Here is a 19,716-nt window from a genome sequence, read left to right as displayed (position 1 = left end):
AAGGTAGCCTAGCTATACCAGATCTAAAACTATATTATAAAGTGGCAATCATCAAAACTATTTGGTACTGGCTAAGAAACTGAGTGGCAGATCAGTGGAATGGTAAATGACTACAGTAATCTACTGTTTGATAAAGTCCAAAACTCCAGCTTCTGGGATAAGAACCCATTATATGAGAAAAACTGGAAAACTGGAAAACAGTATGGCAGAAACTAGGTATAGATCAACATCTCACAACATATACCAAGGTAAGGTCAAAATGGGTACATGATTCAGATGTAAAGGGTGCTACCATAAACAAATTAGGAGAGCAAGCAATAGTTTCCCTGTCAGACCTATGGAGAAGGGAAGAATTTATGACCAAACAAGAGACGGAGAGGATTATGAAATGCAGAATAGATAATTATGATTATATTAAACTAAAAAGTTTTTTTTTTATTAAGCAATCGGGGTTAAGTAACTTGCTCAAGGTTACACGGACAGGTGTTTCTGGGTGGGTGCTAAGTGTCTGAGCCCGGATTCGATCCCCAGGTCATCCTGACACTGGAGCCGGTGCTCTTACTTGCTGTGCTACCTGGCCACCCCAACTAAAAAGTTTTTGCACAAACCAAAGGTCCAGCCCTAACTCAAGTATAATTCTGGCCTCTAAAGTTTCAATTGGACTAGGAGAATATGGATGAATTTTCAGCAATGGAACTAAAGACTTGGAAAATAAGTCCAAAAAACATTTTTCTAGAAGAAAGACTATTGCGATTGGAGCAATTTAAACTGGTAGAAAGAATGAAGGGAAGCTTAATTCAGGTTATAAAACCTAAACAAATGGCAGCCAGGCCCCTTCCATCTCAGCTGAGGGAGGGTAAGAGAAGATAACATAAACTTCAGCCAGTCACCTTCAAAGCCACCTAAGTGAGTTTCCTAAAGGTTAGGTCTGATCATGTCACTAGCCTACTCAAACTCAAGGGACTCCCTAGTGCCTTTAGGAGAGACAATAAACTCCCTGGCTGGGCAAGTATTTAGAGCTCTTCACAGCCTTTCTGGCCTGAGCATGTCTTACCCCTTCTCAAACTCTATGGTGTAGCCCTTTTGGCCCACTTTCTGCTCCTCCCATAAGACTTTTCTGCTCCTTCCTAATTCCCATGGCCTACAGTGGGGACCCCCTTCACCTTGTGCCTGCTGGAACACTGGGTTTCCTCAAGACTCAGCTCAGGAGCCCTGTGCTAGTGGAAGCATTTCCTGATTCCTCCAGCTGCTGACCTCCCCTCCATTATCCAGGTTCTGTACATGCTGAAAAATGCACATACTGTCTCCCCCGCTAGAATACAAGCACCTTGAGGGCAGAGACTGTTTCACTCTATTTTGTACCCCTTTCACTGACCACAGCCCAGCACATAGTAAGTGACTGATCAGAGCTTTGCTGGAGCTGTGAGAAGCCTTGGAATCTGCCATGGCTCCTTTTCAAAAAGGAGACACTTGGAAATATGGGGTGGCTGAGGTGGTCCTACCTCAGTGCAGAGACTGATGAGATCAGTCAAGTTTCCCCTCAGCCTAAAGCTACACTTATCTAAATGGTTTGGAAAGATAGGAAAACTAAGACTACAGCAAAGTAGAGCCAGCTAGGACAGGTTACAGGAAGAACAGCTAGTCCTGGCTGTGCCAAGGCTCTAATTATCAAGGGACTTAAATAGTGGCAGGAGCTCCCCTTCCATTACCCCATTCCTCCTCTTCCTCTCTGTCCTACACAATCGCCCTAGAGAGAAGCCTCCAATTCCTTCTGCGGCAGGGCACTAAGAGATAGGCCCCAAAGGCTTAAAAACACTTGCTATTTCAGCAAACAAATTTCCATGGAAGCAATCTGAGAAAGCTGTTTAATGTACTGAATCTTCTCCTGAACCCCTCATACACACAAAAAAACCCAATTTCAAGGGAGAGAAAGCTGGATGGGATTAAACAACCCAATTTAAAAGACTCTGAAAACTCAGCTGTTTCCACTGGAGTGCTAGGAAAGGAATCAATCAGTAATATTCTTTTCCTTTTTGTATTCAAATGAGGGACCCAACTACATTATGAGTCATTTCAGTCTGGCAGGGCCTCTATCTGGGACCTGCAGGCTGTCTACAGTGAAAGGCTGGGGAGGAAAGTGGGGGAGGGGAGAGAGGCAAGAGCACAGGTTTTGGGCAGGAAAAGCCTTTTGTAGCTGTCTAGTCCCAGGCCCTTACAACCCCTTCGGCACTTCTTAAACTATGGGTCTTAACCCCAGAGAGGTCACAGTACCCACTCTAAGAAGTGCTGACTAGTCCAGCTATGTTACAGATAAAGACACCGAGGCCCAGAAATACTGGGTGGCTTGCCCAAAATCACATGGGTCGTAAGTGGCAAAGCCAGCCCTGAAACCCAAGACCTCTGCCTGCAAACCCAGCATTGGCCCCACTGTTCTTGGACCCTCTGGACCTGAAGGATGACAAGTGACAGGGCAAAGAGGTAAAAAGCAAATTCACCCACAGGAAATCTGCCCTTCCTAATGGAGATGTGGGGTGGGGGTGGGGGGGGATCAGGCTTAACCATGAAGGCCCATGGAAAATCTGGAGATGAGCCTAGCACCTCCCTCCATGGGAATCTGTAAGACCCTTCCCCCAGGTCAGCCCTCCTGCCTCCCAGACTCAGACAAGGCCTGGGCTGGTGGTTGTGTTTCATGTGGCTTTTCCTTTGAAGTGCCCCAGCGTCCCAAATACCCACAGCTTAGTGCAGGGCACTATGTCCCACAGCTGCCCTTAAGCCAAGAAGAAAGGCAAAGAACTTTTCAGTCTGGAGAGGGGAAGAAGTCAAGGCTCATCCTGTTAGCCCCAGACAGGCACTGAAAAGTCATCAAGTATTTATTAAACACCTACTAAGTGTCTGGTACTGTGTTAAGTGCTAGAGATATGAGAAAGGCAAACGCCCAAAAGATCATGCCCTGCTTTGAAGAGGCTCCTATTCTCACGGCATGGGGGGAGCCTGGGATGACAACATGCAAAGAACTGTGCACATGGAACACATTGGCGCTATCCTCAGAAACATGGCCCGGAGATTAAGGACCATGAAAGGCTTCTGCCAAAGGGCAGAGATCAGGAAGGAGTGAATTCTTGGCTGTGCAGAGCCAGGGACAGGGTGAACACCCACCAGAGGCTTAGAGGAGAACAAAGAACTGGAGAATACACAGAGGGCAGGAAGAGGAAGAAGAGGGAGGAAGCAGCCAGGCTTTAAAAAGGAAGGGCTTTAAAAGCCAAACAAAGTATTTTTTATTTGATCCTGAAGGTGACTTGGGAAGCACTGGAGTTTACTGCATACATCTGACGTGAGGAGACCTGAGCTTTAAGATCAACTTGGCAGCTGAATGGAGGATGGGTTGGAGAGTGGGAGAGACCTGCGGCAGGCAGACCCACCAGCAGGCTATTGCAATAAACCAGGCTTGCGGGAAGAAGGGCCTGTACCTGTGGGGCAGCAGTGTCACAGTAGAAATGGGAGCATATTCAAGAGTTGCTGGGAAAGCAGAATTGACAGGATCTGGCAACAGCCTGGATGTGGAGGGGTAAGAGAGGGAAGTTGAGGTTGACACCTAGATTGTGAGCATGGGTAACTGGGAGAATGGTAGTGCCCTCAACAGTAAGAGGGAAGCTAGGAAGAGGAGAGGTTTTGGGGGGAAAGAGAGTGAGGTCAGTTTTGGATGCACTCAATGTCTAAGAGGCAGTTAGAGATGTGAAACTGGAGGTGAGCAGAAATGGTCAAGAAAGGCCCAGACCATCCGAATGGGCATTCTTATCTGAACCCTTGCTCCCTTTGGAGAAAGGCAACACCATCCCAAACAAAAGCCATCCCCAGCCCAACTCTGGCATACACAGCCGTCAGCAAGACTGCATCAAGAGCTCAAGAAGTAGCTTGGTTACTGTTTCTCCTGATTATCTTATTATCAACAAGAATTTACTGAGCACCTACATGTCAGGCACTGTGCTAGGCACTGGAGATTGGAGATCATCCCTGCCCAAAATGAGCTTGGACTCTAATTCAAATGATTCCCCTGATCCACACAAAGATGCTTATTATCAAGACTGCTTTTATCTCTTTGCCATGAGCTACAGTCTAAGGCACTGGCAATGGAAGCCTCCTCTAGAGATAAGACAGTCAAGCAGAGCTCTCTTCTAGGAGGCCTTCCTCACTCACGTACTGTCCTATGGAACATTCATCAAAGGCCTGAGGGAAGTGGGTTGTCCACCGGTGTCAGAGAGCAAGTCATTGTATATCTCTATAGCACAGAATACTCAGCTGTTTTATTACCAAAAACGTTTTGTCTTGTTTTCTTTATTAGAAGGGATGGCTCTCTGCAAAGGGAGAGAGATAGCGGGAAATGTCAGGTAATAGTAAAAAAAAAAAAAAAAGGCATCAATAAAAACAACTAGTGATATAAATTATCTAAGTCACTTTACCTCATCTGATTCATCTGACAAAGTCCGAAGCAGGATGGGAAAAAGGTTGTCCGTATGTCGGAACATCTAGAAAAGAAAAACACGTTACTGACTTACCTGACGTTTAATATGCAGAGACAAAAGTCGTTTCAGTTTTATTACACTAAAAGTTCTTCATCTCAGAGTTTTATGAAGAAGAAAGGGATTTTTACAGAAGAAAAGTGCTGGAATTCCTAATTATTGTAGTCAGTTTAGGAAAAGGGGTAAGAAACTTGGGTGTAGTATAAGGAAATTATTTCTGATTTTTTGTAGTATAACAAAATGGTCTTAAATCACATTTTGGTGCGATGCTAAAAGACATTAACAGTACAAAATGGTGATTGGTATTTTACTATTTAACCAAAAATACCACCCTTCAATAATTCATTTGACCAAAATTAGTATTCAAGTAAATTTACCAGCACAATCTGGAGATAAATCATATTGGTTTGACTCTTAGTAGAACTTCTATACAAGTTGCATGAAATTTTCTTCTCATTTAGCTGCACGAAATAGCACTCTATATATTATACATAAATGGTATCTGAAGCTTTTTTATTCTAAGATTTTAGAATTTGGTTTACGAGGTCATATTTGATGTGTGGCTAAAAATGACCTGGCAAGTAGCAAGTCTTTCCAAGGGCATAGTTTTCACATTTAAAAGATCCCAAACACAGGTATGTGTGTGCATGCTCCTTGAGTACTTGGCACAAAGCAGCCACTTAATAAAGGCTTTTTGAGTGATTTAAAAGGGAAAGAGGACTAAGCATTTATGCGGCACCTACTATGTGCCGGACACGGCACTAAGTGCTTTTATAAATATGGTCTCATCTGATCCTCCAACAAGTCTGCAAGGGAGGAGCTATTGTTAGCCCCATTTTACAGTTGTGATAACCGAGGTAAACAAAGGTTAAGCAACTTCCCCACGGCCACACAGCATGCGTGAGTGTGCGTGCACACTCGCACCTAGCTAAGGACTTAGGTCTTCCTGACTTCAGGCCCAGTGCCCTACCCACTGGGCCACCAGTTGCCCCAAGACAAAACAGTGACCTATTTTACTGAAGCACACCTTCTTTGGAGGGGAGAAAGAACTCTCAACCCTGCCTTCACTGCTCGAGTCAAGGATACATTTTCAACTTTAACATTTTAAAATGCCCACTGAATGTGTAGAATTTTTTTGTTGTGGGATCTGTGGGGTGCTTTTCTATTCAGTAAGCACCTGAGAGGTCTTAAGAGTTAACTCTTTAAGAGGAGTCTTAAACTTCACCAGATTTGAAAATCTTGTTTAATGAACAGTTTTTAGTGTCAAAACTATTCTGAGTTTCCATTTCCAAACAGAAAATGAATTAAAAAAATAGAAAACATAAAACAGAGGTAGGGGAGAGGGCAGGCAATACACCCTCGTGAAGTCAACCCTATCCCTAGAGTATGAGTCAGCTTGGAAGTTCTCTCTCTCTCCTCCAGGGCTAATTCTGAAGTGGCCCCCAGACAGCAGGCTCGCCTCCTCCTTACTACCCACAATCCTCATCACTCCTTTGCTCACCAGTATCTTGCAGCCCCGAACAACAGGGGAAGTGGGTGAATATGCTTCTTGGCATGGATTAGAAAAAAGCCCTGGCTGGCATCATCCCGTTGGTCTGGAAGGGCGTCTTACCTTCCGGGGAGTCTTGATATACAAATGGTAGAGCCACTTGAGGACGGCGATCCTGGTCATCATGCCAATGGCGGGGTCGTGGAGGTGGCAGTTCAGCACCTGCATGATCTCATCAAGGTTCAGCGTCACTGGTAGCCCTTCAGTGCTGCATACAAGACCAGGGAGACAGAGCTGAGCCACAGCCATCCAAATCAAACTGCTCCCCAACCAAGGCTCCCACCTGGCCCCTAAGAGATGCAAAGTGAAGCCTGTGCCCCGGGTGTCCACAGGACTCAGCAAGCAAGCAGCACCACGTCACCATGCTTCATATGGACGGCCCTGACAGTTCCCAACAGCTACTCCATCACACATTCAAGGAAAGACCTGGGCCTTGTCCTTTACCTGGATGGAAGGGCCAGGCCCCTGGATCCCAGGGACTTCTTCCTTTCCCCTCGCACTAACCAGATGCAACTTCCCACATAGCACCCCCTACTCCACGATGGGTCGGAGTCATTGAGCTGCTACAAGTCACTTCATTCCAGACTGCAGGGGTGTCCCGCAATAGAACAGTACCAAGAAAGGGAGGATTAAGGGCTTGGAAATACCCCTGCCCTGCCCCATCAGGCCCTTACTGATCCTGCATGCTTTTTTCTGATGAAGAGGCAGCTAAACAAAAGTCTCTGCTCAACACCAGGGGCGTAAAGTCTTAGCTTTTCTTGGGTTCAGGTGACGCACTGTTCCTCCTAGCCAGAGAGGAGGGCTCTCTTCAAATGCAATAATACTAACACCTTAAACTCCTATAGTACTATCAGCTTGACAAAGTACTTTTTTCACAACGACTTTACAAGGTGACTGTGTAAATACTGTTACTTCCATTCTAAAGATAAGCAAAGTGAGGCAGAGAGAAACAGAGTGATGAAGTTTTGGGACTGAGATACAAACATGGCTCTTCTGCAGCACTTTTCGCTACCACAGATATGCAGCCTTCTGGGAGTCAGCTGGTTCTGGGCTCAGTTGTTACTCCGAGGAAAGGAAATAGGCTTGGTGGTAGAGGCTACTCTCTGCGATCTCAACATGGCATCTACCAGCAAGGTGACTTCACAAATACTCCCCCGATGTGGCATTTCCTATGGACCTGGACATGGCAGTTAAGATGGCTCCTGGAGAAAGTGGCATTTCTAAGATATTGAATTATTTACACACACCAGGAACTCAGCAGCTACACCTTTTTAATTGGCTTGAAGCCTCTATGAAGCTCATTTGATGTGAATTCCTAAAGGGCACACTCTTACTTGGTGTGATTTTCAAATGGAATTGCTGGCTAATATGGTTCTGTGTTTCCCATGATGCCCATTACTGGGGCAAAGGCAGGCGGCCTCATCCCCTGACAGTCACATGATGGTTTGGGTATGTGATCTGCAGTACAGAACAGAAAGTGGGGCCCCTAAATTGAGCTCTTTCTCTTGCCCCAGTGGAGATGGTCTTCCCCAAGTGTTACTCCTGGCTGGTGCTGGTGTCTGAGGGTCCCAAGTCCCCAAACGCTTTGGCAGCCTCACATCACAGCCATGGGCATAAAGCTGCTTAGCCTCTCTCATCAGATTCCACCACAGAATGTTTTGTGTCAAAGTTCCAGCTTTGAGGCTCTATCCTAGGGACTCATAACTTTCCTCCTCTGCGATGGGACTGAATTTCTTGGATTTCATTCTGATTTCAGTTTCTCTCTCCTCCTCCACAGGCAGTTTATCTTCACGACATCTTGAAGCTGTGACCTGTCTCTAACTTGGCTGGTCTAAGCAAACAACTCCTAGTCCCTCCTGTGGCTTTTAGGCACTTCCCATTAAGTCTTTTTCTTACTGCCAGCAGAATCCTGTTATCCTGAGAGCCTCCTGGGGCTCATGGGCCAGTACATGACACCAGAAACTGCTGTGTGGTGTTCCGGAGCACTTGATCCGGCACTCTGCTCATGGGCCTAGGTGATCCAAAATTTGGTGCTTCTGTTACTTACTGCCAAGGCTCAAGAGCTTGACTACTTGGCCTCCTCCCCAAGGGCAGGGGAAGAGTACGGGTGTTCAGATGTTCTTTGCACTTTATGCACATCGAGTGAACAATAAAACGTAATTCTGTTCTCAGCAGATATAAGTGCCCTAGAGTGGAAAACTTAGTTTCACCAGTATCTGAATTTCAAGATGGCAAGATGCCAGGACCTACTTTGTCTTGCACCTGCTAAGAGAAGGGGCCCCTTTCCCCCTACTCTAAAGGTCATTCTCAGAGCACAGAAGAGACATACCAAGGGATCACTTCTATTTGCCTTCTTACATTATAGCTGCTGTGAAACACAGTGACCCTATGTAGCCAGCCTTGTAGGTATTGGGAAGAGGATAGACCAGAAACAGTCTTCTGCTAGAAACTGCAAAGAAAGCTACCTGGTGTAAAAATAGCCCCTACTATTTCCACCCCGCTCTGAGCTAAGTACATACTGTGCCACAGAGCTCAGTACGTCCCTGAGACACCAGGTCTAGGAGAGTTAGCTGACGACTATGATGAAATCTAGCTCTTGATGGCTGGTGGGAATGACGTCTTTATCTACAACAGGAAAAAAAGTGTTCAGGTGCCCTTCCTGCTAAGCACATCCACAGATGCTTCTTACTGTCCTTCTCTGCTTCTTCATTTGGGAAGTGTGGCTGGACTATGTAAGAGAGTGGGGCAGACAGTATGGTTCACATTTACCCCATTAGCTTTCCTGAAAATACCAGTCAGAGCAATGCAGCCCCACAAGTGTAGGCATGATCCGAGACTCCGTAGTGGCCTTCCCTCAGCAAGGGCAGGAGTCACTCTGCAGACCTGGGCCTCTTTTCATCAGGCTCCCCAGGGAAGGAGGCTGGCCCCAGTGATGCTGCCCTGCAGAAGTTGGGCCAGGAGAGGGAGGACGTGGGGGAGGGTGGTTGCAGTTGCCTTTGGGTCGGCCACTTTTATGCAGGGGCTGCCCAGAGGCAAGGGTTCAGTTTTTGCAGAGTGCACAGATTGGATCCTGGATCCAGTTCGGTTGGCCTGTTTTTGAGTTACTGGTCTACCCTGCCTTCTTGGATTCTGGCCAGCCAGAAGGGACAGGCTGCTCTGGTTCACTCCTGGCTTAAAATGTCTTTTTCCCTAGACCCGATTCAGGAAAGTATGAGCCTTTGTGGGAGTAACTGTGGGGGTCAGTGGATGGCTACCATGTGCTTTAGATTTACTGGAATGAATTTTTACTGAGTTTTTACTCATCTACCACCTGAGCCAGGAGCTTTAGAATGAAGTGGCATCAATAATCCCACGTTCTCCATAAAGGTATGCCTGGGAGCTTATTTAAAAGTGCTCAGGACAATCTGCCACTTTACACTCTGCTTCACCAGAGGGTATAAGAAAAGTTTTTGGTTCTGGAGAGGCCCAAATTCCCTAACTTTCCAGACCTTTCTACCTACTTATCTTCTGGCCAATGACAGCTAGAGTCAAAATAAGAAGTCAGGATGTTCTGGATCTACAGGGAAAGGCAGAGAAGGAAAACATGCTCTGCTGTCCTACGTCAATTTGGAAGTAACCAGTTAAGAGGAGGCTAAACCAACTGAGATGCTTTCCTGCCAAGTAAAATGACTGTGTTTACTAGTATGGAACATGAAGCAACTGTGGAGGTTTAATGAACAATCAACCTACCCAGCAATTTTAGAAATGATCTTTCAGCTATTCAGAGCCTGAAAAATACCAACCTGCTAAGACTCTGCCTTCCTACGAGCTGGGTGAGAGGAGGGCCAAGTCCCTTCCAATGGAGAAACTCTGGAGTTTTGTAGGAATAGGAGGAGGAGGTTTCTATGCTTCTAATCTCTCCCCTTTTTAACCCACTTGCCACTTTCATGCCCAAGTAACTTCCCCAAGGCACAGGTTAAGGCACATTGCTCTCCTGGTCAGAAAGCTCCCAGGTGATTCCTACTACTTGGAGGACCACATGCCAGGATCCTCAGCTGGCTTTGAAGGCCTCCCACAATCAGGCCCCCCTTTCTTCCCAGTCTTCCTTCACACTCCTCCTCTTCATGAGCTCCAGCTACTAGCTAAACTGGACCACGAGCATCACCCACCTCTAGGCATCTGCACAAGCCCTCTTCAGCTACTCCTCAAAATCCTGGTCTTCCTTCAAGGCTCTGCTCAGGGGTTCCCTCCTGCACGAAGGGTTTTTCCTGATTCCTGCCATAGCTCTATTCTCTCCTTCAATTTCCCTCATCCTATACTTGTGGATACACAGTGTCCCCTAATGTAATGTAAGGTCTTCGTGGACATGGACTATTTAATCTGTGTTTTTGTATTCCAAATGTCTAAAATGATTTTTGAACTGAACTAATCATCCTTGGCTAGCCAACCAACGAATGAGTGACCTTTGCGACAACAAGCCCGTGAAAGGCATGCTTGGTTTACAGGACTACAAAAATCACCAGCAGCTCCAACACGTCACAAGTATGGCTCAGGTCCTCTACCTGCTATGGACAAAAGCTCTGAGCATGTGGAAAAGCAGGACCAGTACTAGAGAGTGGATTGTTCAGGAGCTAGGGCCTCGTCCTGGAGAAGAGCTTTCAATACAAACAGCAGGGAAAGTCCAGTGGTTTCTGGTCGGTCTTAGACACTAGACCTTATTTTGCTGGAGTTTATTGGCCTAACTAGTCCATTTGGGACACACGCTAAGAGTGGGGGAGGGAAATCCTCTTCTCGTTACGCGTGACTTCTGCAGGGCAGAGCCAATGCCCAGTGGAAGAACGAAAAGCCCCTCTCAAAGATGTTAATTCATTCCATACAAGAAAATGCCATTCCTACAGTTGTCAGATTTCCCTAAACTTACAGTTTCAATGGATCGAGCAGACCCTGCAGTCTGCCTGGAGTGGGATGGGCGTGGAACAATTCTTCCAAGGGGCCTCTCACACCCCAGTGAATTTCATACATTTCTCAAAGAAGGAAAAACACACATTTGCTTCAAGCCATTCCCAACAGTAGGGAGCTCAGAGGAAACACCATAGCAACAATGCCATCTTGTGGTAATCCCACCACATTGCTCTAGCCTCTACCCAAGATTCTTTTTAGTCACAGGCAAGCCCCAGGCCACTTGGGTGGCCCTTGAGGAACATGAGGAGACTAGAGCTTCTGCAGCCTCGGACCCACCACTTCCACTCACTCTGATGTGTCCCTCCGGTGCCCCCTCCCCGCTCTCCCTCCGACTGATGGCAGTTTAGGAGCTTCTGACTATGTTCTACAGGGGCCTTCAGGAAACATGGCACAGCAGTATCAAAAGTTTAACACAGCCTTTGGACCATTAACTCATCTGCAAAACAAGGGGAATGGGAAGGAGGGTTTTGACTTAAAGGCCTCCAAGGTCTTTTCTAGCCCCAGATCTAGGATTCTCTGATGCTTCACCCCATTTTCTATGAACATTCTTGTATGAGGCATACCCTTCTATTCCTCTTCTGAAACCCCAGCTGCTAATGAATGCCTTGATGATCACGGTTCTGGGTTCTCTTTCCAGGCCACCTCCCTCCCTGCAAAGAACTTCCATGGCACAAATGACTTACCTAGCTGGAGTGAAGACACTGAAGCTGGAGTCACAAGAAGCATCTAAGCAGCCTAGAAACAGGGACAGGAACAGACCTATTAGCTTGAGAACAAATGATCCCTCAGAAATAAGGGCCACAGCCCAAAGCCACACCAAGTTCCTAAGGAGTGTCTTTACAGAAAGGTGAAAGAGGACACTGTCAGCTGTGATTCAGGCAGCTCCTCATTTAATTCTCTGAGATACTGGGACAGTGGGTGGTCTCAAGCCTGGGGCCACAGTATTCTCTCCACACTGAGTAGGGCTGGAGAATCTCAAAGGAGGCCTGTTGTCTTTGAAGGATGGATTCACTATGAAGTCTATGCCTCCTCATTCTGCAGGCTAGCTCAAACCTGCTTACTAATATTTAAACAATCAGCTCATTCCTTCTTGATAAAATGAACTGAACCATCATCCAAAATTGACTTTCAGCACTCAAGGTGAAAGGAGTAATATTAGAAATTCTAACATGTTTTCTCCTTTGTCATATGATTATGACTTTTTAGGTACTGAGGAGCTGGAGAGCCCTTTTTTAAGACTGGCTGAAATTCAGGATGACAGCAAAGTGGAAAGGGGAAAGAAAGGGGTGCTGGCAATACTTGATCTGTCTGAAGACAAGTCACATCTGGAGCTATTATCTGACATAGACAGAATTACAGTGAACTTTAAGGGAATGCCCGTATTTTTTGGTTCTACTAGAATCCAAATGTACCAAATATTACCTCAAATGCATTGGATAAGACTCTCCGCCCCTTTTTAAAGTAGTATAAGAGTGTGTGCTGTCACAGGACTTATCCCATAACTTCCATTAGGCCTAAGTTCCCTGAAAGTCTAAAGGAGGGGCAAATAACATCCTTGCCCCCACGGTTGTTCTCTGTAACACACTTAGAATGGCCTAAGATGGGGTCATGCGGCCATCGATCCTGGGTTTACACTCTTTACACGAGCAGGACAGTTTGGAATAGTCAGGCCAGGTCTTCCTCTACTTTGGCAGTGTGATTTGATCCCTCTCATAGTCTTAGGAGGCTACAGTTTGGGAACTCAACTTTCAAAGACAAAGTTTAGTTGACAGAGAGAAACTCCAGCAAGATTTCTCACCCGGTGGTGGATTCTTCATCAGAAGGACTATCTTATTCAATCACTTAAGTACCAATAAGAAGCTGGAGGACTGAGATCACTACATTTTGTTTTCAGGTTTGCTACTGATTGGTGACCTTTGTCAACACCCTTTTCTGAGCCTGGTTCTTTAATTCAACTAGCCCTTAGAGCCTACATGTGATAATCTCCCAGGCAGCTTTGGTAGGGGAGCTTCAAGGCAGAGTTACCATACCGGGCTGAGAGCCCACAGATGAGCCACACCCTGGGAATAGCTGCCATGACACCATTTATAGGGCATTAAAATCAGATCTCAAACTGTTTGGCTTGTGTGGTTAGGGTAATGCTTTGGTTGGAATGCAGCTGCTTGAAGAATGTGGAGGAATTTCTTTTAAAAGATAAATTAGCTGCATTGGCCGGGAATCGAACCCGGGCCTCCCGCGTGGCAGGCGAGAATTCTACCACTGAACCACCAATGCTGCTGCTGGCAGAAAGACTCCTAACTGCTGCCATGTCATTACAGGCTCATTCCTCTTGCTGTTCAGAGCAATTTCTTCCCTCTGAACTGGACCCAGCCACATAAGCAGCACGGGGCAGGAAAGGGCTCCCCCTGGGAGAAGGGGAGCTAACTGACTCTCGGGCTGGGGGTAGCCCTCCAAAGCTGCTATGTGGCTGAAGGTGAACAAGAAAAATGTGAGCTCCCCTAGATCTTCCCCCAATAAAAAAACCTCTCCCCAGATCACTGACAGAAAATATCTTTAGAATGCCACATTAATGACAGGTTAAGAGAGAAAAAAAAAAAAAACAGAAACCAGAATGGAAAAAAGTTCTTTCAAAAGTTTGGTCCTGAAATGGCGGGGAATCGAACCCGGGCCTCCCGCGTGGCAGGAGAGAATTCTGCCACTGAACCGCCAATGCTCCTGCTGTGCTCCTGTCAGCTTCCAGCTGTTTTGTTCAGCTCAGCTCCCAGGGCAGGCAGCATCACTGTAACATGACACTCGGAGGCCTCCTGTGTTCTGCTCTGCTCAGCGCCACACACCAGGCACGTCTGACACTACATCAACTATGGTTTTCTGATCACGTTGAAAAAAAGAGTCTGAGAACAGACATAAACTCATTCGAAATTGTGTAATCCCTTTGGGTCCCTTTGGGGACACTGGGAAGCTACAAAGGAACTCATTCTCTGATTTCTGATTTTAAAAAGAGTTCTAAAGAACTCCAGGGCCCCAGAGCTAAGGGATACTCCTTCACCATCGATAACAATGCTAATCCAACAGTTATGAGACTGTTAAGCTCTTCACACCTTCTAATGGTCTATGCAAATGAGCACAAAAATCAATCTGAAGCTATGTGTATAAATGAGTAAAGACAGTGTGATAGTAATGGCATTTAAAGATTCCCCTGTATTGGCTTGGTTTTTCAAATTGATTGTGTTAAAACCCAGAGCTTGTTAATCCCACCTGTGGGATGGACTTGTTGATGTGAAAAGAGAGTCCTGAACTGGGAGGAGCTGGTGACGTAGATTTGGAGAGACAAGAGAGAGGCGGAAGACCTTTTTGGAAGCAGCACCTCGTGGGGGCAGAGAGAGACTGAGAGAATTGCTGGGGGACTTTTGAGACCTGCTCCCTGAGCTGCCAAGGACTGAGGAGACATGGCTGTTTTGCTGGTACTTTGTCTGTCTGTTTTGATGTTGTTTTGCCAGATTTGTCCACTGGTGAAAGACAGTCCTGTTGTTGAAGAAGTCCTGGAACCTGGCTGTTGGTTAAGAAGCCCTGAGACTGCCCTGCAGACAGAGAGTGAATACTGCCCACTGGTGAAGGACAGTGCTGTTGTTGCAGGGGTCTGGGAACCTTTCTGTTGGTTCAGAAGCCCTGAAGAAGGATTTTCTTGTTGTATGTTTACAGAAATCCTGGGAGAGGGTTTTGCTAATGTTTTCAGGGGTTCTAGGACTGTTCTACAGACAGAGGATGAATTAGTGAAGAGACTGGCAATGTATCTTGTGGCCTTGCTAATCCTTGTCTCCCCAGGAACTAAGATTGCTGAGAACTTGCCTCATGTCAAGATGAAGAAAAGACCTCCATTTGGGTATTAAGTGCTGTGCTTAAACTTGATGTAACTCTGGGGTAGATTCAATTGTGATCCAGGGGTGGGGAACTTTTGACCTTTTTGTGTTCTATGGTTGAACAAGTGAATGTACTTTACTTATGTTTGGAAACTAATCTCCATTTGAGAAGAGGGGCTTTGTGGTGGACTAAATGAAGGTACAGCCTAGGGGTGGAGTAGTATTTAGAACAGGGACTTTGTAATTGATTGAATGATTGGAAGGTGCTGGGGTGGGGTTGTACTTGGAGATTATTTAATCACTCTTAGTAAATGCTGTATTTTGAATGATGTCATGTTTTGATCTTCTCTGTTCTTGGTTGGTCACTGAATAAAATGGAGAGCACCTATGCTGGTATTTTGAACCTTGGGAAGTTGCCTTTCCTTGGCATGACATTACAGACAGCTAAGTTTACAAGGAGAGAGAAGCTGCTTTCCTTCCTGAAGCCCCTTTCCAAGGCCCAGGACGGGTGGTGACTGAGAGTGGTTCAGAAGCAGGCCTCCCGCTCTCATAAGCCTCCTTCCCTGACCATGCCTGCAGAAGCCCTGGGCACTTCCAGACTTGGGGGGGCCAAGGTGAACGCCAGTCTGCAGTCTACTCTGGCCCAGGGGCTTCAGAGGCTGCCTTCTAGAACAAAGCCATGAACTAGACCTGGATGGGGGAGTTATCAGTCACTACCCTAGAGAGGATCTGGCCCTGGGTGGGTAAAGCCTACCCCAGGAATCAACCAACAATTCCTTATTGGCACCTACTATGTATCTAAGGTGCTGAGCACACAAAGACAAATGTGAAACAGGACTTGCACTCAAGGAGTTTATGATGTCTTAAGAGAGACAACAGGTAGAAATACATAAATACAAGATGCATGCCAAATAAATCCAAGAAAATCACGTGGTGGGAGGCACCAGCAATTTGCGGGGTGGGGGTGTCAGGAAAAGCTACAGGCCCAAAGATGCTGGTCCTTGGGCTGAGCTTTGACGAAAACCAAGGATCACAAGAAGTGAAGGTGAGGATGGAGGGAGTGGTGCTCCAGGAGCAGGGGGCGGTCTATGCAAAGGCGTGGAGGTGGAAGATGTATGAGAAGCAGGGAGAAGGCTGGCTTGGCTGGACTGTAGGGCTGGTGCATGGAGGACAGTAATGTAAATGTTTCTAAGGACAAAGGAGCTTGTATATGGGCCTAGGGAGAGGAGGAAGCCACTGGAGTTTTCTGATCAGGAGAATGATGGGGGTCAGACCTGAACTTTAGGAATATCCCATGTTCCAGCTGTGGGGAGGATGAAGAAGAAAGGGGAGAGATTGGACGCAGGGAGACCAAGGAAGAGGCCTTGGCAACAGTCCAGGTGAGAGGTAATGAGGACCTGGACTTGGTGCGGGCATGGGAATGGAGAAGGGCACAGAGACCTGCAGAGGCAGAATTACCCAACAGTCACTACAAAAACCAAGCCCTTGGGATTTCAGCTACCCAGGACAACTCACCATTGGCGGTCACCTCCTGCTTGGCCAACGAGTCGTCTGGGCTGTTCTCAGGATGTCCCAGGGCTCTGGGCCTTGGTTCATCCGGCTCATCGTCCTCGGGAGTGACCAGCTTCATCAGGCTCTGGTTGCACACATTGGCCATCTCCTTGATGCCTGATTGGATGGATGTAAGGGGCAGCACAGTACTTCGTGGAAAGAACAGAGAAGCTGGGCTCCTACTCTACCCTGTGTGACATCATCTAAGTCCCAGCCTGCTTGGTCACAATCTCCTCATCTGTAAAATGAGGTGGCTGGCCTGCCTGGCCTCTGAGCTCCACGTCTATGATCACATGAACTTGGGGTTCTCCTTCAGACACAGAGTCCACAGCACAGACTGAACAACAGGCCGACATTACCTGACTCATCTTTCCCCTCGGTCAGCTGGGTCCCCACCTCTGGAAGGCGCTGGTTTCTTTTGCCACACTCTCTTCTGGTGCCTGCTCACACTCACTGGCTTACTGCTTAGGTCCCAACAAGGAGTGAGACTGACTTCAATGTCGTGGATCCCAAGGAGAGCACCCGGGAGGTGACCCCAACCATACTGCTGTTCCTACTGAGCAGAGATGGCAAAGACTCAAATTCAGCCACTCAATGATCTCAGTCAGAAGGGGTAGCCTGGAATGAATGGAAAGTTTTCCGCGATTCCCCAACTTCTCAGCCCCTCCTGAAGCTGGTCTTATCTCTGCTGCCCAAGGGCTAAGGATACTTTTTTTTCGGTCATCATAGGCCAGGCAGGGCAGAACGGCTGTCAGGATCCCCGAGGAGTAGGGCAACATCACCCGGCCTGCCAGCTGGATGAACTCCCTCATCCAGCACATAGCTGTGAGCTGAATCAGATCATCTAAAAGAGAAGTATCAGGGGCTATGCTGAGTCCATGGACAAAGGGTGAGGGGAAAAGTAACCCCGGGAGTAAGAGCCCTTCCTAAGCTCGTTGAGCAGACTCCGCCTCCTCCTGGGAACTTGGGAGCAGCCCGTGCTGAGTTCTCAGGCAAGAGCAGCAATCCCTGGAGCTTTGTGCACAGAGGAGCATCACTGCTGCGCACGTCACCAGAAAGGGACAAATGGGCAAGCTTCTGATTCCTACCAGGCCCCCTCTGGGCTGCCACAATGGTGCTATTCTATTTCTCAAGAAGACTACCACCCTCCAAGGTGACAGATGGTCTTTTCAGAGTCTGGGTTTGCTCCCCTGCTTACACCCCAGAGGTTCTGGAGAAATAGCTGCAAAGGACCAAGGCCCTGAGAAGAGCCCAGCGCTGCAACCCTCCAACACTCACCTGAGTCCTGGCAGTGAATCACCAGGGTGTTGGCCATTTCAGCAAACTTGACACTGGAGGGATTCTTTTTAATTTCTTTTAAGAATTCTCCAAGGGCTACCTCACACCTGCCAGAAGGAGAGAGAGAAGAGGTATGTGCCAGTCACACCCATGCCTGGCTTTGTTTGTGGCCTCGGTGGCGGTGGGTACCAAGAGGCCAGGGTGGGATTTTAATTTGGCTGTAAACTGTGGGACCTTGGACAATCACTCAACCTTCTTCAGCCTAAGTCTCCTCAACTGGAGAATAAGGCAGATGAGCTAGAGGAACGTTCAGACTCTTCCAAATGGAAGGAGACAGGGGTCTCTTTTAGAGGACAGAAGACCTAGTCAGAGCTTCTAGGAAACAGAGGGTTGTCTCTGTCCTATTACTCTGTGTAATGATCGGTGGAAAAGGAGGAAGCCCTGCTGCCAGTGGGCCGCTCTTCTGCTGCTGCTTCCGTAGGCACACACACAAGGCTGTCCACTGGACTGTCATACACCACACTCACATTTTCCGTATTTCTTTGCTGTTGTCTCCCAGGATGGGGAAGAGCCCGTCGAGGATCTCAGGAAGGTAATCCAACAGGTTAATATCAGGCACAGACTCGAGAACCAGGATCTGAGCCAAGAGAAAGCAAATGGAAGAGTCACGATGTCCAAAGGACTAGAACAAGAGCTGCCTTCCTGGAGCCGCCCCACCAGTGAGTGCGCAAGGCCATACAGTTGGTCATGGGAGCAGCCACTCACCCAGGAGATGATGAACTGCCGGGCGTACTGGTTGTTGGAGTAAATCCTCTCCCGCAGCAAGGGGATGAAGCTCACTAGGTCAAATCTGTTGTTCTCCGTCACGATGTCCTGTAGGCCAAAGCAGATCTTAAAGGCCGCGTCAGAACTTGGGCAAGACATCAGCCTACTGGTCCCCATTCTCCTCAGAACCCCCCGTGGGCCCAGGCACTGTGTCAGCAGAACAGAGAAGAAGCTGGTGCTGACCGCCAAGCTACAGCTCCGGGGACAATGAGGTCCCTTGAGCCTTATGGCTAAAGAAGAGGGAGAGGGAAGAAAAACAAATGAGGGCAGGAGACTCCAAGGGGAACCACCTGGGAGCAACAGTGCAGAAGGAGGGATGGAGGCCCAAAGGCAGGAAGAAGTATATGACATGAGGAAACAGCAAACCCCTAGAAAACCAAGGAAGAACCTGCATTTAATAAAACTAGCACATTGATTCCCTAGAAGGAGCTGGGAAGGAAGCACATTGATGCCACAAGGAAGGCGAAACAGGAGAGGAAGAAAACTATACAACTTATTGAAGAGCAGGGAGTAGGATCTGAAAAACACAGCACGAGTGAATGTCAAAGCCAAGGAGCTCCACATGGGAAGGAGGGAGCAGCAGGGCCTGAATGGCAACAAGACGGTCAGGATGGGGAATACCTTCAAGAGGCGGTCCAGGAGCTCAGAGCCACTTTTGACATTGGGATCTGGATCAGCGGCCAACTGGAAGGCAAGGAAATGAGAGAAGTTTAACACATCACAAACCTCCTAGACACAGAAGGTAATGAAGAACGACTATTCTGCACTTATCAGCAAACTCCAGAGTCTCTTATTCTTGGAACCTAAGCCTGAAGAACCTGGGGATGGGCAGAAGCTGGGTTAGGTGAAATGAAACCTTTAAGGAGCTGAGGCCTGGCTTAACACCCTCGTCTTTCAGGGACCATGAATCACTGCTGTGTGCAGAGACTTTCCCCTCCTCCCCAGGCTTCACAACTGAATATTATGCCTCTCCCCATCCTCCCCTTTCCCATCTAACCCTGGGAAAGTAGGACAGAGCTAGGCTCCAATGCCTCCACAGGGCTACCTGAAGGTTCCTGCAGCTGCAACAGAGCAGGCCCCTCGAGTTGCCAAGAAAGGTATAAAAAGGAAGCTGGGAGGCTAGCATGTGATCTGTCCAGTCACGTTCAGTTGTGTCTGACTTTTTGTGATCCCATTTGGGGGTTTTCTTGGCAAAGAC

The 19,716-nt window shown here is 47.5% G+C and overlaps 1 protein-coding gene and 1 non-coding gene across 2 annotated transcripts in view; both read right to left on the bottom strand.

Annotated features, from left to right (window-relative positions):
* The window catches only part of VAC14 (VAC14 component of PIKFYVE complex), a 138,103-nt gene that overhangs the window by 101,052 nt on the left and 17,335 nt on the right, over positions 1-19,716 (bottom strand). Inside the window, exons 4-12 of the mRNA XM_069087627.1 lie at positions 19,140-19,202; positions 18,459-18,566; positions 18,221-18,330; positions 17,694-17,800; positions 17,125-17,259; positions 16,380-16,532; positions 11,691-11,742; positions 6,130-6,274; positions 4,458-4,523 (exon numbers count right to left, since the gene is read on the bottom strand). Of these exons, the coding sequence (XP_068943728.1) occupies positions 4,458-4,523; positions 6,130-6,274; positions 11,691-11,742; positions 16,380-16,532; positions 17,125-17,259; positions 17,694-17,800; positions 18,221-18,330; positions 18,459-18,566; positions 19,140-19,202 (939 nt within the window). The remainder of the gene's footprint in view (positions 1-4,457; positions 4,524-6,129; positions 6,275-11,690; positions 11,743-16,379; positions 16,533-17,124; positions 17,260-17,693; positions 17,801-18,220; positions 18,331-18,458; positions 18,567-19,139; positions 19,203-19,716) is intronic.
* On the bottom strand, positions 13,211-13,281 carry TRNAG-GCC (transfer RNA glycine (anticodon GCC)). The gene has a single exon. It is a non-coding gene; the product is annotated as a tRNA-Gly (tRNA).

The sequence above is a fragment of the Petaurus breviceps genome, unplaced genomic scaffold, assembly GCF_028583685.1.
Source record: "Petaurus breviceps papuanus isolate PSGF00001 unplaced genomic scaffold, PetGlider_PUasm1.0 182, whole genome shotgun sequence".
Classification (NCBI taxonomy): Eukaryota; Metazoa; Chordata; class Mammalia; order Diprotodontia; family Petauridae; genus Petaurus; species Petaurus breviceps.
The sequence above is the reverse complement of the archived record's forward strand: the minus strand, read 5'-3'. Positions and strand labels throughout refer to the sequence as shown.